Source organism: Hemibagrus wyckioides, linkage group LG25 (assembly GCF_019097595.1).
Source record: "Hemibagrus wyckioides isolate EC202008001 linkage group LG25, SWU_Hwy_1.0, whole genome shotgun sequence".
NCBI lineage: Eukaryota > Metazoa > Chordata > Actinopteri > Siluriformes > Bagridae > Hemibagrus > Hemibagrus wyckioides.
In genome coordinates, this window is record NC_080734.1 from 4,368,563 (window position 1) to 4,395,554 (window position 26,992).

At 39.5% G+C, this 26,992-nt stretch overlaps 1 protein-coding gene across 3 annotated transcripts in view; it reads right to left on the bottom strand.

Moving 5' to 3' along the window:
* Positions 1-26,992, bottom strand: part of syne1a (spectrin repeat containing, nuclear envelope 1a) — a 214,289-nt gene that overhangs the window by 48,872 nt on the left and 138,425 nt on the right. For all 3 annotated transcript variants that reach the window (XM_058379576.1, XM_058379577.1, XM_058379578.1), the window contains 17 exons: positions 25,824-26,794; positions 25,455-25,620; positions 24,827-24,982; positions 22,962-23,114; positions 21,793-21,975; positions 21,544-21,681; positions 20,975-21,160; positions 19,126-19,248; positions 18,819-19,001; positions 17,202-17,345; positions 14,739-14,933; positions 11,784-11,924; positions 6,028-6,150; positions 5,773-5,934; positions 3,184-3,384; positions 1,780-1,953; positions 522-713 (listed from right to left, as the gene is read on the bottom strand). In XM_058379576.1, the coding sequence (XP_058235559.1) occupies positions 522-713; positions 1,780-1,953; positions 3,184-3,384; positions 5,773-5,934; positions 6,028-6,150; positions 11,784-11,924; positions 14,739-14,933; positions 17,202-17,345; positions 18,819-19,001; positions 19,126-19,248; positions 20,975-21,160; positions 21,544-21,681; positions 21,793-21,975; positions 22,962-23,114; positions 24,827-24,982; positions 25,455-25,620; positions 25,824-26,794 (3,591 nt within the window). The remainder of the gene's footprint in view (positions 1-521; positions 714-1,779; positions 1,954-3,183; positions 3,385-5,772; positions 5,935-6,027; positions 6,151-11,783; positions 11,925-14,738; positions 14,934-17,201; positions 17,346-18,818; positions 19,002-19,125; positions 19,249-20,974; positions 21,161-21,543; positions 21,682-21,792; positions 21,976-22,961; positions 23,115-24,826; positions 24,983-25,454; positions 25,621-25,823; positions 26,795-26,992) is intronic.

The following is a 26,992-nucleotide window of genomic DNA, read 5'->3' on the forward strand; positions in this document are numbered from 1 at the left end:
TGGGATTCAAACTCATGACCTTCCGTTTGGTGGTCCAAGAAATTAACCATTTACTTTTCTGGGATTTGGCAGACACTCTTATCCAGAGCAACTTACATTTTAAGGGCCTTGCTCAGGGGCCCAGCAGTGGTAGCTTGGTGGAGCTGGGATTCAAACTCACAACCTTCTGATTAGCAGTCCAACTCCTAAACCACTAAGCTACCACATCCCCTCTTTGTTCAGAGACAGTCCTGCTCCCACTACCATACTAAAATTGATTAAAGGCTATTCATTTAGTGTTGTAAACATATTTCCTCTATGATATTTAAGTCATAGCTCTTTCTGACATGTATACTATATTACCAAATGTTTTGGGAGAATAAAGGTTTTCCTGTGACCCCCCTGCTACTACAGAAGTGATGTAGATGTTTGTTTAACATTAAAGGAAGGAGTCTCCAGTGTCAGAGCCTTGTAAGAGTCAATGTTGAAAGCTGTACCTCGAGGAAGGAGGAGTTTAGACTGAACAGTGTTTCGTCTCTCACCTGGATGTGTGTGTGTTTGTCCTGTAGGATGCGCTGCAGCTCCAGCAGACTGGCTTTGAGGCTGTGCAGTTTGAGCGTGAGCTGCTCGGCGTCTCCTCGTGTGCCGGCCTTCCCCTCCAGCAGGAGGCTCTCGCTGTGTACCGAAAGCTCGGACAGACACAGCACCTTCTGCTCGATCTCCATCAACATGTTCTGTACACACAGTTGAGCAGAAATATAAATCTCTCGTGTATATACGGTGTTGCATCTCTCCGACACTGACAACAAAAGTAACAAAAATAATGACTGAAAATGATGATAATGATTTATGACTGAATCCAGAGAAGTATTTAATTAGCTGGAAAATTCTGAATGTTATTACATCATAAAATATGAGAGCCAATCAGATGTCAGTATGTAACCATAGCCAAATGATGCTGTTCTGTTGTTACTGTATTGTGTATTGTGTCTGTATTGCATATTCACAGAATATGCAAGAATTCACCATATATATATATATATATTCACACTCTCACACTATATTGGCAAAAGCTTTGGGACACCCCTCCATATCATTGAGTTCAGGTGTTGTTTTTCAGGCGTTGGTCTCGGCCTCTTAGTTCCAGTGAAAGGAACTCTTAATGCTTCAACTTCATACCAAGATATTTTGGACAATGTCATGCTCCCAACTTTGTGGGAACAGTTTGGGGATGACCCCTTCCTGTTCCAACATGACTGCACACCAGTGACCAAAGCAAGGTCCATAAAGACATGGATGAGTGAGTTTGGTGTGGAGGAACTTCACAGAGTCCTGACCTCAAACTGATAGAACACCTTTGGGATGAATTAGCGCGGAGACTGCGAGCCAGACCAAAACTGGAGCGTCTGCCTTCCCATGCACATGAATGTAATATGGAGCTGTCATATTACAGATTTTTAAAGGAAATGATATACTTGGAAGATCCAGTGAATAATTGATTGACCCCAAACCACAAACCAAACTTGAGTTAATAATTTTCCAGTCCAGGATTTTTTTTCAAATGCTGTGTTCAGGAAAAAGGGAGAATAAATAACAGATCCATGTGGGATATTCACGTCTGTTTCAGAGAAAAACTGTCTGATGATGAGATAACGATCTGTAGATGATCTTCTGTGTGAGCTCTGAACTCTGGATCGTGATATTATGGTATAGCAGAATTTTATTATTCATATTTTTGCTATTATTATTATAATATACAATAAATCACACCTCTTCATGACGTGATCATGTGCCGCTCACCTGACAGTCGATCAGCTGCTCCTCCATGTCCATGTCTTCTGGATGTGGCTGGAGGGCGGAGTTAAGTGTCGCTCGCGTGCTGAGCAACCAATGATCGAGCTCCTCTGCCTCGCTATGGTAACGCTGCAGGGCCTGTTCCTGCCTTTGCTCCTCCAGCTGCTCGTTCAGGCACTCCTGTACATCAGACTCATGGTCACTCAGAAATACTCATATTTATTATTTATTATTTTTTATTAATTTTTATTTATTATTTATTAGCTTATTAGCCACAGAGCTTGTAATCATGAATAGATAAAATAATAATAATTATATTTAAAAAATAACCTATATTTATATTTTTTCAACACTCAGAAAGAGAAAAAGTATTTTATTATAGAAAATTTTATTAAAATTATTATTATTTTTTTAACCACAGAAAAGCACAATTAATAACACTGTCTATGTTACCTTTATACTGCGTCTCTGTGTGTGATCATTAGAGTGAGGAGCGTAATTAGAGGTTTATTATGATATAAATGCAAAATAATTTAACAGGTGATCCATAAACAGTTCTTCTCTCTCTCCCTAAATCCAATCCTATCATATCTGACTGAGTGTGTAAAACAGTATCGGGTCATACCGTCATGTGGGCGTGGCAGAAAAACTTGCGGTTAAAATGTAAGAAAAAAGCAGAAATAAACAAGAAATGAATAAAGACAATGAAGGAAATATATGTGGAAGTAATCAATGGTTAACAGAAAACAGGTGATGGAGAGAGAGAGAGAGAGAGAGAGAGAGAGAGAGACGAGAGAGAGACACACAAGAGAGAGAAAGTAACAGAGCGAGAGAGAGAGAGAGAGAGAGAGAGAGAGAGAGAGAGAGACACACAAGAGAGAGAAGGTAACAGAGAGAGAGACAGAGGCAAAGAGAGAGAGAGAGAGAGAATTAATTAATGTTTAACAGGAAACAGGTGATAGAGAGAAAGAAAGAGAGCGAGAGAGAGCGAGAGAGAGAGAGAGAGAGAGAGAGAGAAGGACAAACAGAGAGAGAGAGAGAGAGAGAGAGAGAGAGAGAGAGATGTAAGAGGGATGGTTAATAATGGTTCTGGGATTAGAGATAGATTAGATAGGGATTGAGATTATTTATAGTTTTAGTTTAATGCTACTCTCAGTATCAACCTCAGCATTTATTTTACTCTTAACCTTCACTCTCTCTCTTTATGGATCCATTCTCCGTGTAATAAACGACTACACGAGTCTGTGTCACATGATATGAAACGTTCCACTTATCCCCAGTGGTCACTCAGTACAATTAAAAGCTTCACCAGTTCTATTTTTAATTATTTAAATCATGCAGAAAACTTAACACAGGGCATGTTCACCTTGCTTGAGGACATTACTATGGTACAATACGACAGAGTCTCACCTCCAGGAGCTGGCGCTTGCCCGAGGCCTTCATGCGGATGGTGGCCATGCGTTCTCCCAGCACAGTGAGGGTGGAGTGCAGTGCCAGCTGATCGCCGGTGTCCTGCTCGGGGCTTTCCTCATCGCGCTGGAGCTCCTCTGAGAAACACGCCTGTAGAGCGCTGATCTCATCCTGCAGCATCAGGATCTCGTCCATCAGCGCCTGAACACAGACACTCGTTCATTTCCTGAACATGTAAAACTCAAACCATATCAGAAAGAGAGGAGACCCGAGGACAGGGGACATGGATGAATGCCATTGCTGGATCTCAGTGCTACTTAGTCAGCGGAGGAATGTGCCGTCGCTGCGTTCCTGATATTGTAATTGGGTTAATTTATGGCTAGAAAGTTGCTAGAAAAATGGACAGAAGGACACAGTTTTATGGTGCTGATTTTAAAGCTTTGGTCATCTACAGCTATTTAAGAAGATAATGTGTCATTATGACCTACGGTATGTAACTTATTAGTGATTATGGCTTATTTAAGCATGTTATGTCATTATGATATCTGTTATGAGACATTATGATGTGATGAGGCATTATGACCTATACTGTATAAGTATATATGTATACATCATCAGTATCACTTATTTGTCATTTTGTCATGCGGTATATAAATTTTGAGTGAGTGTAGCCTATGTTAGCATCAGTAATGTCATTATGATATCTATAAGTATAGATTATGTGCCATTACGAGACACTGTGACTTATATAAGTCATCACCGTCACTGATATAAATATATACAAGTGTATGGTGCGTCATCATGACCCATATAAGCACAAGTTATCATTGTGATACATGCAAATGTATACAAGTATCAGTTGTGTGTCATTATGACCTATATATGCATCAGTCATAATGACAGCTGTAAGTATATGTTAAGTGCCATTATGACGTCTCACGAGGAACCTACATACAGTGAGGGAAAAAAGTATTTGATCCCCTGCTGATTTTGTACGTTTGCCCACTGACAATGAAATGATCAGTCTGTAATTTTAATGGTAGGTTTATCTGAACAGTGAGAGACAGAATAACAACAAAAAAATGCCCTGGCTGAGGGAAGGAGGTTCTCACTCAAGATTTGACGGTACATGGCTCCGTCCATTGTCCCTTTGATGCGGTGCGGTTGTCTTGTCCCCTTAGCAGAAAAACACCCCCAAAGCATAATGTTTCCACCTCCATGTTTGATGGTGGGGATGGTCTTCTTGGAGTCATAGGCAGCATTCCTCCTCCTCCAAACACGGAGAGTTGAGTTGATGCCAAAGAGCTGGATTTTGCTCTCATTTGACCACATGACCTCTGAATCATTCAGATGCTCACTGGCAAACTTCAGATGAACCTGTACATGTGCTTTCTTTAGCGGGGGGACCTTGCGGGTGCTACTGGATTTCAGTCTTTCACGGCGTTGTGTGTTACCAATTGTTTTCTTGGTGACTATGGTCTCAGCTCAGATCATTGACAAAATCCTCCAGTGTAATTCTGGGCTGATTCCTCGCCGTTCTCATGATCATTGAAACTCCATGAGGTGAGATCTTGCATGGAGCCCCAGACCGAGGAAGATGGACAGTTATTTTGTGTTTCTTCCATTTGGGAATAATCGCACCAACTGTTGTCACCTCCTCACCAAGCTGCTTGGCGATGGTCTTGTAGCTCATTCCAGCCTTGTGTAGGTCTACAATCTTGTCCCTGACATCCATGGACAGCTCTTTGGTCTTGGCCATGATAGAGAGTTTGGAATCTGATTGATTGCTTCCTTCTGTGAACAGGTGTCTTTCATACAGTTAACAAGCTGAGATTAAGAGCGCTCCCCGAGAGTGCTCCTACTGTAATCTCAGCTCCTTACCTGTATAAAAGACACCTGGGAGCCAGAAATCTTTCTGATTGATAGGGGATCAAATACTTATTTCACTCATTAAAATGCAAATCAATGTAGAACTTTTCTAAAATGCGTTTTTCTGGATTTTTTGTTGTTATTCTGCCTCTCACTGTTCAAATACACCTACCATTAAAATTACAGACTGATCATTTCATCGTCAGTGGTACAAAATCAGCAGGGGATCTAATACTTTTTTTCCCCTCACTGTATATATGTATAAACCTGTATCAGGTATGTCATTATGATCTTTACAAACATTTGTCATTGTGACATATTTAAGTATATACAAGTTATCTGTCATTATGATATATAGGATGAAAGTTATGAATGATTCTTACCCATGTAAGCATCAGTTATGTCATTTTGATATATATAAGTATGTATTATGCACCATTATGGCATCATGAGTCATTATAAACTATATGAGACCCATATTTGAGTATTTACAAGTATCAGGTAGGTCATTATGAGTATAAATTGTATGAGTATAAATTGTCACTGTAACATGTCTAACTGTATGCAAGTATCAGTTTTGTGTCATTATGATATACAGTACATAAGTTATGAATGATTGTGGCCTGTGTAAGCATCCACTATGACATTTCCATGTTTTTTTTACCCCGTAAATGATGAGAACCTGGTGCTAATGTGATTCTTGCTCTCTGCTTCCCTCACCTGGTGAGCTGCCATCTGGCTCTCGGGACTCTTTCCAGGTTCTAGCCCTTCGTTGAGTGAAGCCTCGATGGACTCCATCTTGGTGGAGATGGACTGTAAAGACTCCTGGTAATGCTGCTGCCTCTCCAGAGCCTCGTACAGACTCTTCTGTTTCTCGCTGATCTACACGGCGGGGAAACAGTACGCAAGCAGTTAGGAGTGTGCTACACAAGTGATAACACTGTTATGTAGGCTGATAAGAGCGAAATTATTCACCACGTTCTTCAGCGTTTCCCACGAGCGCTGTAAATCGTCCAGGTTAGCCGTGGCAGCCGATTCCATGGACTGGTCGTACAGCTCCTGTAGAGGAGCGCGACTTAACGGGGCCTTCCCTGGAACCTGAGGAAATATGTACAATATTACAGTCTAATGTGTTTATCCAGATTCTAGTTTTTGTAATTTTGGCACTTTAAACTGTGCTTTGTTTCAGTGGTCAACCAAAAAATAAAATAAAATTAAATTAAATTAAAAAATTAAAAAATAAACAAACAAACAAATAAATAATTATTATAAATATATATAAATAAAAATAAATAAATAAAGAAAATAAGATTAAAATAATAATAAAGAATAAAATAAAGAAGCTGGTTACATGTCAACTGTAGCTGCTAGCATTAGTACTTTGTCTGGATTTTTTTTAACTAATTATCCGTTAATAAGGTCAGGTTATCAGCTGTAGCTATGCTATAAAATTTAAGTAAAATTATAGACGCTAATTATGCAGTTCACATTTGACCAATTAACAATAAAACATGATCATTAATGTGTTTATATTTTTAACTGTGGACCGAATTTTTCTCTTTGGTTAATATCTGTACTGATTATTTTGTTTATTTGTTCTATTATTTCATTTTACATTTACATGTGTAAATGGAAATTTCTTTCTCATGTACAAACAACAGAAAATGAATGAATCTATAAATATTATTACATAAATAATCCCCAGGTGAAACACCAGGCTGAAAACAAAGCAATGGAAATAAAGCATTTGGTGAGTCACAGAAAAGTCAAGTGTATAAGCTACATCAGGAACATACTATATAACTGCTATAAGAACTGTCATGAAGATGACATCTTCTGTAAAAAAAAAAAAAAAAAAAAAAGCACCTTTCCACTTGAGTGAGTGTTCATTACACTCCTATGACCTAAGATATAATCACATCCTGAGCTCCAACTAGCGCTTCACTGTGGTATGTCTTTATCAGTCATCTGGTTTTAGCAAACAAACAGCTGAGGGGCTGAGGGGGGTTTGGGGAAAAGAAGGAATGTGGTAGAGACATTTAGGTACAATCTAAAGAGGGCATTATGACATGCTGCATATTAGCTTGAGCTATGGGACATTATAACAGCTATATGTAATGTGGCATTATTACATCTAGAAATTATGAGTCATTATGATCCGTATAAGCTGTGTATGTGTTATTATTACATATACATATGTGACCTATATAAGTATATACTAGTGTCAGTTATATATCATTATGACATACAGTATATACGAATCAGTAATGTGTCATTATGACATACAGACTATATGTATCAATAATGATTCATTATGACATACAGACTATATGTATCATTAATGTGTCATTATGACATACAGACTATGTATCATTAATGTGTCATTATGACATAGACTATATGTATCATTAATGTGTCATTATGACATACAGACTATATGTATCAATAATGATTCATTATGACATACAGACTATATGTATCATTAATGATTCATTATGACATACAGACTATATGTATCATTAATGATTCATTATGACATACAGACTATATGTATCATTAATGTGTCATTATGACATACAGACTATATGTATCAATAATGATTCATTATGACATACAGACTATATGTATCATTAATGTGTCATTATGACATACAGACTATATGTATCATTAATGTGTCATTATGACATACAGACTATATGTATCATTAATGTGTCATTATGACATACAGACTATATGTATCAATAATGCTTCATTATGACATACAGACTATATGTATCATTAATGTGTCATTATGACATACAGACTATACTGTATCATTAATGTGTCATTATGACATACAGACTATATGCATCAATAATGCTTCATTATGACATACAGACTATATGTATCATTAATGTGTCATTATGACATACAGACTATATGTATCATTAATGTGTCATTATGACATACAGACTATATGTATCATTAATGTGTCATTATGACATACAGACTATACTGTATCATTAATGTGTCATTATGACATACAGACTATGTATCATTAATGTGTCATTATGACATACAGACTATATGTATCATTAATGTGTCATTATGACATACAGACTATATGTATCAATAATGCTTCATTATGACATACAGACTATATGTATCATTAATGTGTCATTATGACATACAGACTATATGTATCAATAATGATTCATTATGACATACAGACTATATGTATCATTAATGTGTCATTATGACATACAGACTATATGTATCATTAATGTGTCATTATGACATACAGACTATACTGTATCATTAATGTGTCATTATGACATACAGACTATATGCATCAATAATGCTTCATTATGACATACAGACTATATGTATCATTAATGTGTCATTATGACATACAGACTATATGTATCAATAATGCTTCATTATGACATACAGACTATATGTATCATTAATGTGTCATTATGACATACAGACTATATGTATCATTAATGCTTCATTATGACATACAGACTATATGTATCAATAATGCTTCATTATGACATACAGACTATATGTATCATTAATGTATCATTATGACATACAGACTATATGTATCAATAATGTGTCATTATGACATACAGACTATATGTATCAATAATGCTTCATTATGACATACAGACTATATGTATCATTAATGTGTCATTATGACATACAGACTATATTGTATCATTAATGTGTCATTATGACATACAGACTATATGTATCATTAATGTGTCATTATGACATACAGACTATATTGTATCATTAATGTGTCATTATGACATACAGACTATATGTATCAATAATGCTTCATTATGACATACAGACTATATGTATCATTAATGTGTCATTATGACATACAGACTATATTGTATCATTAATGTGTCATTATGACATACAGACTATATGTATCATTAATGTGTCATTATGACATACAGACTATATTGTATCATTAATGTGTCATTATGACATACAGACTATATGTATCATTAATGTGTCATTATGACATACAGACTATATTGTATCATTAATGTGTCATTATGACATACAGACTATATGTATCATTAATGTGTCATTATGACATACAGACTATATTGTATCATTAATGTGTCATTATGACATACAGACTATATGTATCATTAATGTGTCATTATGACATACAGACTATATGTATCATTAATGTGTCATTATGACATACAGACTATATGTATCAATAATGCTTCATTATGACATACAGACTATATTGTATCATTAATGTGTCATTATGACATACAGACTATATGTATCATTAATGTGTCATTATGACATACAGACTATATGTATCATTAATGTGTCATTATGACATACAGACTATATGTATCATTAATGTGTCATTATGACATACAGACTATATGTATCATTAATGTGTCATTATGACATACAGACTATATGTATCATTAATGTGTCATTATGACATACAGACTATATGTATCATTAATGTGTCATTATGACATACAGACTATATGTATCATTAATGTGTCATTATGACATACAGACTATATTGTATCATTAATGTGTCATTATGACATACAGACTATATGTATCATTAATGTGTCATTATGACATACAGACTATATTGTATCATTAATGTGTCATTATGACATACAGACTATATGTATCATTAATGTGTCATTATGACATACAGACTATATTGTATCATTAATGTGTCATTATGACATACAGACTATATGTATCATTAATGTGTCATTATGACATACAGACTATATGTATCATTAATGTGTCATTATGACATACAGACTATATGTATCAATAATGCTTCATTATGACATACAGACTATATTGTATCATTAATGTGTCATTATGACATACAGACTATATGTATCATTAATGCGTTATTATGACATAGACTATATGTATCATTAATGTGTCATTATGACATACAGACTATATGTATCATTAATGCGTTATTATGACAGACTATAAGTATAAAATGATCAGCTACACTATATTGCCAAAAGTATTCACTCACCTGCCTTGACTCGCATATGAACTTAAGTGACATCCCATTCCTAATCCATAGGGTTCAATATGACGTTGGTCCACCCTTTGCAGCTATAACAGCTTCAACTCTTCTGGGAAGGCTGTCCACAAGGTTTAGGATTGTGTTTATGGGAATTTTTGACCATTCTTCCAGAAGCGCATTTGTGAGGTCACACACTGATGTTGGACGAGAAGGCCTGGCTCTCAGTCTCCGCTCTAATTCATCCCAAAGGTGTTCTATCGGGTTGAGGTCAGGACTCTGTGCAGGCCAGTCAAGTTCATCCACACCAGACTCTGTCATCCATGTCTTTATGGACCTTGCTTTGTGCACTGGTGCACAGTCATGTCGGAAGAGGAAGGGGCCAGCTCCAAACTGTTCCCACAAAGTTGGGAGCATGGAATTGTCCAAAATGTCTTGGTATGCTGAAGCATTCAGAGTTCCTTTCACTGGAACTAAGGGGCCAAGCCCAGCTCCTGAAAAACAACCCCACACCATAATCCCCCCTCCACCAAACTTTACACTTGGCACAATGCAGTCAGACAAGTACCGTTCTCCTGGCAACCGCCAAACCCAGACTCGTCCATCAGATTGCCAGATGGAGAAGCGCGATTCGTCACTCCAGAGAACGCGTCTCCACTGCTCTAGAGTCCAGTGGCGGCGTGCTTTACACCACTGCATCCAACGCTTTGCATTGCACTTGGTGATGTATGGCTTGGATACAGCTGCTCGGCCATGGAAACCCATTCCATGAAGCTCTCTGCGCACTGTTCTTGAGCTAATCTGAAGGCCACATGAAGTTTGGAGGTCTGTAGCGATTGACTCTGCAGAAAATTGGCGACCTCTTCACACTATGCGCCTCAGCATCCGCTGACCCCGCTCCATCAGTTTACGTGGCCTACCACTTCGTGGCTGAGTTGCTGTCGTTCCCAAACACTTCCACGTTCTTATAATACAGCTGACAGTTGACGGTGGAATATTTAGGAGCGAGGAAATTTCACGACTGGATTTGTTGCACAGGTGGCATCCTATCACAGTTCCACGCTGGAATTCACTGAGCTCCTGAGAGCGACCCATTCTTTCACAAATGTTTGTAAAAACAGTCTGCATGCCTAGGTGCTTGATTTTATACACCTGTGGCCATGGAAGTGACTGGAACACCTGATTCTGATTATTTGGATGGGTGAGCGAATACTTTTGGCAATATAGTGTATGTGTCTTTATTATCATACAGAATGTATCAGTTATGTGTCATCATGACATACAGACTATAACTTATATTCTGTATATCATGATGACTCATAACAGATCATTTTATACTGTATGCCATAATGACACATTACTGATACTTATATTCTGTATGTCATAATGACATTACTGATACTTACTGTCTGTAGGTCATAATGACACTAATAATGAAATGAAGCCTACATTACAGCACAGTGGAATTCTTTTCTTTGCATATCCCAGCTGAGGAAGTTGGGTTCAGAGCACAGGGGCAGATATGATACAGCACCCCTGGAGCAGGGAGGGTTAAGGGCCTTGCTCAATTGCCCAACGGCGGAGCTTGGTGTTGCTGGGGCTTGAACCCCGAATTGTGATGGTGCCAATAATTTTGAAAATTGATCAGGTTAAGGTGAGTCAGAGTCAGTGAGGTGATCAGGGGATGGGGAGGTACCTGGTTAAGGGAGATGTCAGCGTTAGGCCCGGGTGAGGGGGATCTGCAGGCCGGAGGGGAGGAGACCTCGCTGTTGGTGCCCTCCTCACCCGACTCCTCCGTTACGGGAGACAGGAGAGTGTGACATCTGCCTGCGGTCATCTACCCCATCACACAGGAGGCCATGAGAGAGAGAGCAGGAAGTGGAAAAGAGAGAGGGATTTTTGATTTGTGAGTTAATTCCTAAATCAGTGACAGAAGCTGAAGTGCAAAGGGAAAGGAAGTAAGCAGGAAAAGTACCGCAGTGCACATTTATTTAAAGCACAGAGGACGTGACTAAGCTCTTTACAGACACTGGATCATTGTGAAAAAATCCACCTACACACTAGGCTAGTCTAAAACAGCTGGACCGTATGCTAGCATTCAATGCTGCTTAAATGTATAGAGCTTTTCTTTTCTGCACAATGCCATGTTGGCAAACCTGCAGACAAAACTAACACACAGAGACCCTCTGCATATGAGAAAAGGTCACTGTAATTAACCACAGACATTTCTCACCAGAAGACGCAGCAGACCAAACCATTTCATGCAAAACAGGGGAAACATTAGTTTATCAGATGTGCTGCAAATGAGCCTAAACCAACACAGCCTTATGAAATAAGCTACTTCCAGATCTATTCTGTGTGTCGGTGGACTACTAAACCCTTCTGGAACCCTCACACAGCCTGGACCCAGGACAACTTCCTGATTGCCCCCCACCCCCCGAATGATGGCAGGGCTGCACACAGGGTAAAAAAACGGGTGCAAACATACACACACACACACACACACACACACGCACAAACACACACACATCTGGGTGAAACGGTTTCAGCCTTAAGCTATTAGACTAAAATTAGATCCTCTTTGCTAACAATGTCTACTGTTCAAGCAGCAGCAGCCGTCTCGCTTAAACACACACACACACACACTCACTGGGCCAGAAGGAATGTGTTGAGCAAAGAGCACAGCCGAACTGCAGTTAGCTCCTTTCTGGCAGTTAATGTGGAATTTTCTGTCCCAGAGTGATTCAGTGATGCAACTGCAGAGCAATCACTCACCCGGGACGAGACTCAGAGTTTCCTGAACCACCAGAGAACAGCAAAACCGCAGTACAAGCAAGTGCACGATACAGGAAGGAGCAGAAGGAAGGCTTTATGAAAGAGGGACACTATGACATACGGATTTATAAGAACGGTCAATAGCTTCCATGTGCGATATTCTTTTACTTTGTTCACAGTGCACTAGCTGTACATAATGTCCACTACTGTTACTGTGTGTTGAAGGACCTGTGTTCTGGTCCTAATCTTCTGTGTTGCAGGTAAATGATCTTGGTTATGCCATTTTATTTTTTAAAATTGTCATAACCATCAACGGAAACAGGACTATTTTAAAGTTTTGGTTTACTCCTGTCTAACTGCATCATCTGAAAGTTAACAGCTTAACAAGAAGCCTTTAAGCTCCGCCCACACAGCACACCACTTATGTCAAATCATGTAACCATAAGACACAGAAATAATTTCCATAAATATGAGTTATATCATTATGACCTATATAGTCATATATGACCTATAAGTTATGTCATTATGACATGCACAATATAAGGTATTTGTCATTATGACATCCATAAGTATAAGGTACCTCACTGTGACATCCATAAGTATAAGGTACATGTCATTACGGCATCCATAACTATTAGGTACATGTCATTATGACATCCATAATTATAAGGTATTTGTCAATGTGACATCCATAATTATAAGAAATTAGTCATTATGACATCTAAAAGCATAAAGTATGTCACTCCCATTCATAAGTATAAGGTACGTCATTATGATATCCATAAGTATTAGGTATTTGTCACTGTTACATACATAAGTATAAGGTACATGTCATTATTACATCCATAAGTTCAAAGTACGTGTCATTATGACATCCATAAGTATAAAGTATTTGTCATTGTGACATCCATAAGTATAAGGTACATGTCATTATGACATCCATAAGTATAAGGTATTTGTCATTATGACATCCATAAGTATGAGGTGCATGTCATTATAACATACATAAGTATAAGGTATTTGTCATTATGACATCCATAAGTATCAGGTATTTGTCATTATGACATCCATAAGTATGAGGTGCATGTCATTATGACATTCAAATGTATAAGGTATTTGTCATCATGACATCCAAAAGTATAAGGTACATGTCATTGTGAGATCTATAAGCATAAGGTACATGTCATTGTGGCATCCATACAATAAGTATAAAATGTAGGTCACTGTAACAGCAATAAGTAATAAATACATGTTATTATGACATCCATAAGTATAAGGTACATGCCACTCTGGCATCCATAAATATTAGTATATGACATAAAAGTATGTTGAGTCTCTTCTAAAAGGATAAAGTATGTCATTATGACATTTGTAAATAAATGTTATCATTATGACATTTGTAAGTAAATGTTATCATTATGACACCTATAAGTATGATCTATATATCATTAAGACTTATAGAAGTATCTGTTATATGTCAAAATTCCATATCATAATGACACAGAACTGACACATGTTTGAACTGCACCATTATGACCTACATAATTACTGTCACAGCATATAAGCATCAGTTCTGTGTCATTACTTAAAAATGTCAACATTTCATTCGGAACTTATGAAACACAGTCATGTATTTTTCTTGGATATTCAATGACTGTAGTGTGAACTGTCTATAAGCATGACAAGAGATCAACAGCCACTGCATTCAATCTGATCTTATTTAAAGGCACTTTAATTGTGATGAGTTGTGATGCACACTATGTAAAAAAAAATAAATAAAATAAATAAAAATAAAAATCTTCTTCTGCAAACTCACAATGCAACAATCCTGGCGTGTGTGCGTGTGTGCGCATCTGTGAGTGTGTAAATGACTCACCATGACGACCGAGGGGTGTGTTGTAGGGTGCTTGGCCATCTCCTCTTCGTCATCCTCCAGACCGTCCGAGAGCCCCCCCACTTCGCTGACGGTCAGCAGCATGGTGGCGTGCTTGGCCTTCACCGTCAGCATCTTACACTTGGAGTTCAGGGCTGCGATCTGCTCCTGGTAGCCTTTTATCTTCTGGGCCAGCTCCTGTCACATCACGCACGACGCCACATTACATCCCGTTAGATGCCTTCTTACCTCTTACAGAAGTCCTGCGTTGAATCCAGAGCTCAGTAAATCCAGCATGGAGATCAACCACAAGGTTCAACAACCTGAATAACCAGAAGTAGAGCTAAACAGATTCATGTTTCTCTCTCTCTCTCTCTCTCTCTCTCTCTCTCTCTATCTCCTCCGGCTGTTTGCAGTGAGAGAAAAAAAAACAACCACCCAGCAATCCTGCGACTGCTCGATTGTGAATTCCAGACCAATCAGAGCGCGCTCGGGGCGGGACAGTTACCAAGGTCTGGAGAAGAAGTCTGCTTGAAAGGCGCAGCCCTGAACCAACGGGAAAACGGATGAAAGAAAAAAAAGTAGGAGGAGTGAAAAGTAAGGGGGGAAAAAATCTGGAGAACGAGGCAGGACTTCCTCTCCAACCAGCCACACACACACATTCACACAAAAGAGGAAAAGCCGGCACAGGAAATGACCTCAGAGAGAGGGCGCGAGAAAGACGGGGGGGGGGGGGGAGGGGCTGAGCTGCCTGTCTGTGATTTCCTTCCTTCCTCTGCACCAATCGCACGCAGCTTCACCACAAAGCACGCAAGCCAGAGGGAGGAGGAGAGCTCAGATTACTCTTCTGCTGAGGAACCCCTCCTGCTCTGCACACACACACACACACACACACACACACACACACTCTGTGCCAATGAGCTCACGTGGGAGAGGAAGAAAAAAACTGATAAGCAGAGCTACAGACGTCACATAACCGAAAAAAAAATCTGTTGACAATAACAGCAACACAACATATTTATAACATGTGGTGCAAAAGTTTGTGCACCCCCAGGTCCGACGGATTTGGTGTCAGGATTTTATTTCCACAAAAACATTCTTTCACATACTTTCTAATTCTTCAGGAAAAGTGTAAAAATAAATAAATAAATACAATTATATATGAATATAATAACAAAAAAAAAAGAAATTATATATGAATATAATAAATAAATAAAATATTTTTTCCAGCAAAACTTTTTAATTAATTAAAAAAAATACTAAATATTTTTTAAAAATCTTTTTTAAAAACTTCTTCAGTGGTTTCTGATTGGAAAAACAAAAATCTCATATATCTTATATATATTTAAAAATATCAAATTCCAATAACCCCCAAAATGTAAAATAAAATCAGAGGCAAAATTATACATTTTTTTGACTTGACAATTTAAATATAACTTCATAGTACTGCATTTGGTGTAAATAAATAAATAAATAAATAAATAAATAAACTATAGGATCGTAAACTAAAGGAAAGGTTTCCAAACTAAAGACTTTAACGATACTGATACTACAAATTGCTTTAAAAAAATACATAAATAAAAAATAAATAAAATAAAAAATCTAGCTGTTTTCTGAGGACAACAATGGATGTAATGATAAATAAAATAATTGGTATTATTCTTCAGAGAAAAGAAAACTCCAGCTCTTTAAATTCAGAGAACATACAGAAAAAGAGAAAAAAATTTTAAATGAAAAAAACCACTAGAATGAAGAAAATGCTTACTTTTAAGTAAGTATTAAAATGTAGATAATGAATAAAGAAAGATCAGTCTATTTTTATGTCTCTGAGGGTTAGCTAAGTTCGTCATTTGAATTATTCCCACCCATATTCCTGAAGCTCCGCCCCCACGACCTACAGTGACATGTAGAGCGTCTGTAAAATGACTGCTAGCACAAACAAGCACTCCGGACAGGAAGACTTGTAATAAACATGTAATAAACAAATAAATATCACATTCTTCATAACATACAAAACATCAGAAAGCATTAAAAAAAGTTAGCTCTTAGTTGCTTTCATGTGAGAAGCTTTAAAAATGTTTTAAAGTTTTAAAGAAAGTAAATTCAAATGGGATTTTGCTTGAAATCATCATATCAACATAACCAGCGCTAATAATTTGCTAATGAATTAATAAGAAGAAAAATATCCTGTAAATAAATGAGCTAGAATGTGACTTATTCCCTAGCAACAGGAATCGGTGCTAATTTAAGCCTAGTTAAATATCAGCAGTTGGATGTTAGGAAATTAGCGAAACGACGTGCTTTTCACAAAAGAAGGTTAATGGAGATGCTTCGTTTATACGAGTCTGCCAGTGAAAGAGTTTAACGATGTAGAGCCGCCTCTGAGAATTGTAACGAGTACTCTGATGCTCGAAATAAAAAAGATTTCTAACTTCCTGAAGTAAAAGTGCTAAAGTGCGGGCTCACCTCATGGTGCTGTATCTGCGTCTGAAGCTCGTGGATGTTGCCCGTAGCGACGGGCCGGTCCTGAATAACACGCTGCGCTTCCTCGATCATCTTCTGCAGGTTCATCACTTCCTGTTCGTACTGCTCGTACTGCACCACGGCCTCCTGGGAACCCGAGCACAGAGATGCCTAATTAACTCCACCACCTGAACAGGAAGTACACTCCAGCTCCTAACTCCACCTGGGACTGAGTTACAGTCTCCGGTTAATCACAGAAACACTGCATATACGTGAGCTATGCGTCAGTATTAGCACCACAGTACAAGCTTTAATGGATTTTTACACAACTAAAGCATCAACATGCTCAGATTCTCAGGATGACCCGGATGACCTACTGCTTCCTCTGCAGTGCAGAGCCGATGCAGACTGCGCTATCCCATAATGCAGCGGGACTGGTGCTGAGTGTGAACGCTGTAGGTATTAAACGTTGTTCCTTGTGGTTAAACTGAAAACCTGAGTAATCCATTAACATGTTGAGCTTTTGAGGAGGTCACATGACAATGCCGATGTGGTGGATGCAGTACACTGGGATTGTGTTCATACACAAACATATACTGAGCTGTATGTCCTGTTTCAGCAGTTGAGCAGTAAGTGCTGAATGGAATGCGGTAGGTGCTGAATCAAATGTGGTAGGTGCTGGATCGAATTAGGTAGATGCCATTTCGAATGTGCTAGTTGCTAAATTGATGGCTGTAGGCACCGAATCAAATGTGGTAGGCATGGAATCGAAGAGAGTAAGATAGTAAGTCGCTAAACCGAATGCGGTAGGTGCTGAATCGAATGCAGTAGGCACTGAATCAAATGCAGAAAGTGCTGAATTAAAATGCAGTTGGTGCTGAATCGAATGTGGTAGGTGCTGAATCGAATGTGGTAGGCACTGAATCAAATGCAGAATGTGCTGAATCGAATGTGGTAGGCACTGGATCGAATAGATGCTGATTCAAATGTGGTAGATGCTAAAATGCTGTAGACACTAAATCAAATGTGGTAGGCACGAAATCAAAAAGAGTATGTCGCTAAACTAAATGCAGTAGGTTCTGAATTGAATGCAGTAGCCACCAAACCGAATGAGGTAGGCAGTGAATCAAATGCAGTAGGCACTGAATCAAATGCAGAAAGTTACTGAATCAAATGCAGTAGGCACTAAATCAAATGTGGTAGGTGCCGAATTAAATGCAGAAAATGCTGAATCCAATGTATTTGGCGCTGAATTCAATCTAGTAGGTGCTGAATCAAATACAGAAAATACTGAATCGAATGCGGTAGGCGCTGAATCAAATGTAGTAGGTGCTAAACTGAATAAAATAGACCCTAAACTGAATGCAGAACGTGCTGAATCGAATGCAGTAGGCACTAAATCGAATGAGGCAGGTGCTGAATCAAACGGGGTAGGTACTGAATCGAACGCGGTAGACGTGGACTCGAATAAAGTAGGCTCTTAACTGAATGCGGTAGGTGCTGAATCGAACACGTTAGGCACCAAATCAAATGCGGTAGAATCTGAATCAAATTGGGTCAGGGTACTGTTGTAGAATCTATACAGCGTATGGGTGCGTTCGTGTGTGTGTGTGTGTGTACCTGCAGTATATTGCACTGCTGTATGGTGGTGTGTTGGAGATGACTGCTGTCCTGCTGTAGACTCTGCGCGGTGACACACAGCGGTAAAGTGACCATGGCGTCTTCAGGAAGCTGCAGCGTGCTCATACACTTCTGCACAGCCTGCACCTGCACCTTAAACCCCTCCATTTCTGTCAGCAGGTGCTGTACAACAAACACACACCACTTTAGTGCTTCAATAACGTCTGCTATGAGCAGATATGAGGTTTTTCCTCACACAAGCTCCAGGACTCTAATAAACCTCTCACACATGTGCTTAGCTTCTCACCTGTCTCTGGAGCAGCTGTTCTCTGAGGCTGAGGCGAGCCAGCTCCGGGGAGGCCAGCGTTTCCTGAACTCTCTCGATAGACCTGTGGAGGCTCTTCACCTCGCTCTCCAGCCTGCTCAGGTCCTGGAAGCATTAAAGAGCATTGTGTTCACACGAGCGAGGAGCTTTCTTGCTCAGGTTTTCAGTTCTAAAGAGACCTGGAATGTGTTTTCCAAAAAATAACTACATTTCTGAATACCTTTTTAATTTCTCAATCATGCATCATTGGTCATTTGCCTCAAGTAACAGATTAAAGTCTATCATTATTAAAGTACTACAATTAAAAATGGAGGGAGCTAGAAATATTCTAGATCAAAGTCAAAATGCATTTATTTATTTATTCATTCAATTAAAAATTGAATAAAAATAATTGAATAAATAATTCATGTTTGCTATAGTTATACGTTTGTTTTGGTTTAAATATATTAAAAAAAAAGGATTCCTAAGAAATTATATTTTTTAAATTTATTTATTAAAAAAAAATTTTAATTGAATTTTTTTTTTTTTAGATAAAAAGAACACGAGGTTTTCCTAGTACATTTTAGACATGACATTTAATAAAATAAAAAAATAATAATTAAAAAAAAAAGATTAAGCATGTTTGTTATAGCTATAAGTATTTTTTTTTAAATATATTTTGACTCAATCCACCTACAAGACTCATAAGAAAATTATTCATTTATTTATTTTAAAAAAATATTTTTTAATTGAATTTAAATGATCTTTTAAGATAAAAAGAACAAAAATTAAATAAAAACACAGAACAATTTCCTAGTACGTTTTAGACGTGACATTTAATAAAATAAAATAAAAAATTATTTAAAAAAAAAAAACACTTTTTAAATAAAACCCCTGGGTCAGGTTTGAAAATGTCTGACATATATTATCCTTTCCGTCTCAGCAGATCGAACCTTCTACAACAGGAAACACATTGCGTGAAACCCGCTCTTTCAGGTACGTCACTGACCCACATAACCAAAAGGTATTTAATAACAGGAAATTGCCCCCTTAGACGTGCTGAAAGTGGGGCAATTATCCTGCAGGCGTCTTGAGAATAATTTTCCAAATAAAGATGCTACAGAGCACGAGCAAGACAGAGCTGTTTAATATGAGACCTGTCATATTTATGGTTTATTTAACTAGTTCCTGTTATCTGTATTATACAGTAGCTGTAAACACTAGTTCCCTCTCTCTAGCTTTTCTTTCTTTCTTTCTCTTTATTTTAATAAGACATCATGAACGTGATTTAGAGAACGGCGGTCCACGTAAATCTTTTTCATTTCTTCTAATCCTTACAGAGCGCTGCACACTGACACTGAGGCTAAAAAGGAAAATGTTGAAAGCTGACGTGTGCGGTATAAACATCACCACTAGGGGGCAGAATTTGATCATAAATTCACTGATTCCACTCTAATATCCACAACACTACAGCGAAATCATAGGGATCTGTACTGGGGTTATTTCTATGGCTGTGTTCATCTGATCCAAATTCTCACACACACACATATACACACATACACAGTTCTTCAGAAAAACTGCCAAGCAAGATATTTTTATCCTATCCATATATAGTCACTTGCCCCAATTTTTCCTTTTTTCCCCTTTAAAGGGTGCCAATAATTCTGGACCAGACTTCATGATGCTCTTTATAAATTCAGTACATTAAAAAATAATGCAGCATTTTATATACTGGATGCTTGTTTAATAGTATTCATTAGAAATAAATTCCCTCTCTGTGCAGGATGTTGGCAGTGTAACAGACTGTGTGTGTGTGTGTGTGTGTGTGTGTGTGCGCAGCATGCAGAGTTACCTTCGCAGCATCCTGCAGGTTCAGCAGGCGAGTTTTGGCGCGTTGCTGCAGCTCTTCTGCGTGATGGCTCAGCTCTGCCACCTGCTGGTGAAGTGCGTCAGTGTGCACCACCTCTCCCAACAGCCCTACTCTCTCCGTCACCACCTCCATCTCACCCTGCAGCCTGCGCCACTCCCGCAGCAGTGCCTGCACCGCAACACAAACACACTCATCATGTCTGGCTTCGCAAAACACACGGGTATCGGAGCCAGACGATGGAAAGGACTTGCCATGTGACGATATATTGATATCATGATAAATTATACACGATCTTCTTTCCTAAGATATCGTTGGTAATTTTTTTTCAACTTTCATTATATTTATAATTCTTACAGTTTTAAATAAGATAATTTGATGAAAAAATCAGTTTTTTAATTGTTTACACTTTAAATACTACTATTTTGCCAGTAATTTGTTAGCTAAATTTTATTATGCATTCTTATTAATTAATTAATTAATTTATTATTAAAGATTTACTTATTATGATGCAATGCTGAATTCTCGACTCTGACTGGTCAGAACCTTTGTACCTGGTGTGTTCGGATTTGCTCCTGCATCATAGAGGCGGGGCTCCAGACAATGCCGGTGGAAACCAGAGCCTCGGCTTTTTCTGTCCAGTTCAGTATCAGGGTGAGTCTCTCATTAAACTCCTCAAAGTGCTGCTCAGCCTGAAACGAGAAGCAGGAGAAGAACGGTCAGGATTCAGGAATCTTGATGCTGCAGTGCTGTTAAAACATTTTTTAGTTTTAGTTTAAACATGGTGGAGATGCTACGTTTACCTTCTTAAGCCGTGAGGTCCTTCCCTCTGCGAGTCTGCTGGTCTGAGAGTGGAGCTCGGTCAGTTTGCTCAGTGTCGCGCCCAGCTGCCGGGCCAGGAGCGGGTTCTGCTCCCCGAACTCCTGCATGGCCACGTCCAGCTCAGAGAGAGCGTGAGAGCAGTCCTCCAGCTCCTCACGCAGAGTCTGTACAGAAACAAACACCAAGAAATGATTCTCTTCCTTAATAACTGCTCTATAAACAGGGTTTAGAGTAACGGTATTGTTTAACATAGGCACTGTTTAGGTCAGAGTCAAATGGGAGTCAATTCAGTTCCCTCAATGTAATCGGGCAGTGCTGTTGATTTAGATAGCCAGAGTTTAGGTCAGAATTAAGCCCGAGTCGAATCACTAGCATCGAGTTCACCTGAAAGTGTTGATTCAGAGTCAAATCGCTTTCCAGCTGCAATTGGGTCCACTTAAGAATAAACAAAACAAAAAAAGATTCATTTGATTCATTTTCTGCAGTTGAGTCAACTCAGATTCTAATGGCTTTCTCAGTATGATTAATTTCACTTGAAAGCGAACTTTATTGATTCAGAGTCAAATCATTCTTGAAAACAAATTCCACTGATTCAGAGTCGAATTGCTTTTGATTGTGTTTGCTTGAAAGTGGGAAAAAGAAATTTAAAAAACATTTCATTTGATTCATTTCCTCAATTCAGAGTCTAACTGCTTTGATACCGCGTTGATTCGGAGTCAGTTCGCTTTCTCGCTGAAGCTGGTGTTCATTGAAAGCAAACAAAACAAAAAAGATTCATTTGATTCATTTCCTGAGTCGATTCAGAGTCTAACTGCTTTCTCGCTATGATCGAGTTCACCGGAGAGCAAACTCTGTTGATTCGGAGTCGATTCGCTTTCTCAGTACAGCCGAGTTCACTGAAAGCAAACAAAACAAAAAAGATTCATTTGAATCGCTTTCTCACTGCGATGAAGTTTACTTGTCAATCAAAAGTGAATCAAATGAAACAGCCAGAAGTGAATCAACTGAAACTTGTTTTGTCATCTTCGTAAATCAGAGGCTCAATATGAGCCACGGAGAAGAGAAACTCCGCAAGTGACTCGTTCACAAAGAGATAAAGCAGTGAAAATGAAATGAAATGAAAGTGTGTGTAAGACTGCGAGTGCGAGACCTCCGTCTCCTCTTTGGCCTCTTCTACATCCACACTCTTCTGCTTGAGTTTCACGGAGATGGCGCTGACTTTCTCCGAGATGTCCTTCAACCTGGCTGCAAAGTCTTCTTTAACGTCTCGGCTGTGCTGCACTTCTCTCTCTCGGCTCTGCACCTGGAATTCGTGCAAGAAAGGTGGGAAATAACAAAATAGTACATAATAATGTATTGTTTTAGGCAATTATAGTTCTAACAACTGAGTACATAAAAAATCTAGCCAAATTATTTTCATTTTATCATAACACCTGTGTAAACTGGGGTGAGCTTTACTTAAATGAGATATATATATGACGAGGTGGGTTACGTTTGCCCACTGACAATGAAATGATCAGTCTGTAATTTTAATGGTAGGTGTATTTGAACAGTGAGAGGCAGAATAACAACAAAAAAATCCAGAAAAACGTATTCCAGAAAAGTTCTACATTATCATTATCATATTTTAATGAGTGAAATAAGTATTTGATCCCCTATCAATCAGAAAGATTTCTGGCTCCCAGGTGTCTTTTATACAGGTAAGGAGCTGAGATTACAATAGGAGCACTCTCGGGGACTGCTCTTAATCTCAGCTTGTTACCTGTATGAAAGACACCTGTCCACAGAAGGAAGCAATCAATCAGATTCCAAACTCTCTATCATGGCCAAGACCAAAGAGCTGTCCATGGATGTCAGGGACAAGATTGTAGACCTACACAAGGCTGGAATGAGCTACAAGACCATCGCCAAGCAGCTTGGTGAGGAGGTGACAACAGTTGGTGCGATTATTCCCAAATGGAAGAAACACAAAATAACTGTCCATCTTCCTCGGTCTGGGGCTCCATGCAAGATCTCACCTCATGGAGTTTCAATGATCATGAGAACGGCGAGGAATCAGCCCAGAATTACACTGGAGGATTTTGTCAATGATCTAAAGGCAGCTGGGACCACAGTCACCAAGAAAACAATTGGTAACACACTACGCCGTGAAAGACTGAAATCCAGTAGCACCCGCAAGGTCCCCCCGCTAAAGAAAGCACATGTACAGGTTCATCTGAAGTTTGCCAGTGAACATCTGAATGATTCAGAGGAGAACTGGGTGAAAGTGTTGTGGTCAAATGAGAGCAAAATCCAGCTCTTTGGCATCAACTCAACTCTCCGTGTTTGGAGGAGGAGGAATGCTGCCTATGACTCCAAGAAGACCATCCCCACCATCAAACATGGAGGTGGAAACATTATGCTTTGGGGGTGTTTTTCTGCTAAGGGGACAGCACAACCGCACCGCATCAAAGGGACGATGGACGGAGCCATGTACCGTCAAATCTTGAGTGAGAACCTCCTTCCCTCAGCCAGGGCATTGAAAATGGGTCATGGATGCAAAGAGGAGTGGGCCCAAATTCCTTGAGATGTGAGATGTGTGCAAACCTGGTGGCCGACTGCAAGAAATGTCTGACGTCTGTGATTGACAACAAGGGCTTGCCACCAAGTACTAAGTCATGTTTTGCAAAGGGGTCAAATACTTATTTCACTCAATAAAATGCAAATCAATGTAGAACTTTTATGAAATGTGTTTTTCTGGATTTTTTTGTTGTTATTCTGTCTCTCACTGTTCAGATAAACCTACCATTAAAATTACAGACTGATCATTTCTTTGTCAGTGGGCAAACGTACAAAATCAGCAGGGGATCAAATACTTTTTTCCCCTCACTGTATGCCTTGAATAAGGAAGTAGTGGGCGGAGCTTGCATCCGAAAGAAGTCACTGTTGATGAATCAGACTCACGGCTAATCTGCAAACGCAGAGAAGAACTAGAACACGGCAAAACAAGCTGTGTGTGTCTGTGCAAGCGTGTACCTGGTCCTCTGCCGAACCCAGCGCCAATGTGACCTGTGCCAGCTGGGTGCTGATCTCAGAAGGAACGGCGGCATGAAGGTCTTTGTATTTCATCTGCTGGCGATCTGCAATCTGCTCCAGAGCCTGCCGCTGAGACTGAACACCGCCGTGAGCCGTCTAGCACAGGCACACAACAAACATCAGAGTGCTCTGGAAAATCATCAGAATAATGCAGAGATGCATCGACGCCATTATTTGTTTAAAAAGTGGCCGTGACGACCGAACGTCCACGTGTTCGTACACTTATGCTACTAGACGCCTTCCTTTTAACGTTAGCGAGATTAATCTAATAAAATGAAATGCATTAGCTGGCCTGCATTAGTGACCTTAGACTGATTCGGGTTGGAGAGGAAAAGAGTGGCTTTGTTCTGGCGCTTCTGTAAGGCTGGAAGTACGTTTTTGTCTCTGAAAAATCCTCGATGTCGATGAGTGACAGTGTCTGAACGTCAAGAACAACTGTGTCTAAGATTTTAAACCAGGTAGCTCATATTGCTTTACCTGCCATGGCTATGATACTGCATGATACTCCATACCAGACTCGGTATCGATGCATCCCTAATTAGGACAGACAGGAACGATTCCTCTTTACCTCCAGGTCAGAGAGCAGGGTGTCCAGGTCGGCTGTAGGGCTGAGTAACAGGCCCTGTGTGTCCTGGATCCAGCCTTTAACGAGTCCCAGCTCCCTCTCCACCTCCTCTCGCTCCAGCAGCTCCACCTGCACCTGCTGCCGGCTCACACACACTTTCTGTAGAAGGCTGGATTCAGGAGACAAATAAGAGAAGTGTGATTTAGCTATATGTTATGAAGTGAAAGACTTCCAGATGTGCAGGAGACATCAACTTGACCACATTATCACACAGTGGTTTATTTATTATACTTAGCATACATGCTTTACATACACCTCAGATTAGCTCAACAGTTACACTGTGGATTCGATACATGTCTTTGTTATCAGTACCTCTCATATTTCTCCTGCATTGCCTGAATCTCCTGCAGACAGAAAGCATCTTTATTGCTGGGTTTATTGGTTTGCTTGGTGGGTGTAGCCAGATGATTGACAGGTGTGATTGTTTGGTATATGGGTGTTGATGGCTGTGTGCTAGGCGAGTGGTTGCTGGGCGTGTTTGGTTGTGTGTTGGGAGCGGCTGTTTGATTGTTAGGAGTGTCTAAGTGATATTGGGGCGTGGATGGCTGTCTAGGAGGTGTGGCTGAATGTGTACTGGGCATGTCTGTCTGATTGCTATGAGTATCTAAGTTGTTATTGCAAATGTCTCGCTGTGTAGTGGGTGTGGTTGATTGTGTACTAGGTGTGGCAGGCTGTGAAGTGGGTGTGACTGTTTGATTGCTAGGAGTGTCTAAGTGGTTACTAGGCGTGGCTGGCTGTGTAGTGGGTGTGCTTGATTGTGTACTAGGTGTGTCTGGCTGTGAATTGGGTGTGCTTGATTGAGTACTGGGTGTGGCTGTTTCATTGCCAGGAGTGTCTAAGTGGTTATTGTGCATGGCTGGCTGTGTAGTGGGCATGACTGGTTGTGTAGTGGGTGCGGTTGATTGTGTACTGGGCGTGGCTGTTTGATTGCTTGGAGTGTGTAAGTGGTTGTTGGGCATGGCTGGTGTGATCTGTTGCTTGATGGGCGTGGTTGGTTGCTTGAGGGGCGTGGCTGACAGCTTGCCAAGCCTGGTTGTTTGGCTGCTGCCGTAGCTGGTCTGGTCACTGGACCTCTTTAGTCCTGCAGTATCGGAGTGGAGGAGCAGGTGGAGGGCGTGGTGTTTGAGGAGAGTCAGGGCGCTGTTCTCTCTCTCCACCTCTCGGCTGAAGGAGTCGTGATACTCTAACAGGTTGTGTAGGGCCACGGTGCTGGCTGCTTTCTCCACCACGCTGTCAGGAACTCGGCTGTGCAGGTCCTCCGACACAGACCTCATCTTCTCCAGCTACAGGTAACGACAGAGGGCACAATCTCAGCAAATGATAATTAAAAACTAAAACTGAAAACACTACCAGTACAAAATGTCTATGTTTGAGGGATTCCACTGACAACAAATGTATCCTCTTTATTCTTTTAAAGATTGTAGATTGCCTGAAGCCACTTTTCTACTTCAGTGCAAGAGAGCTCTGTTTAAGTATACGTT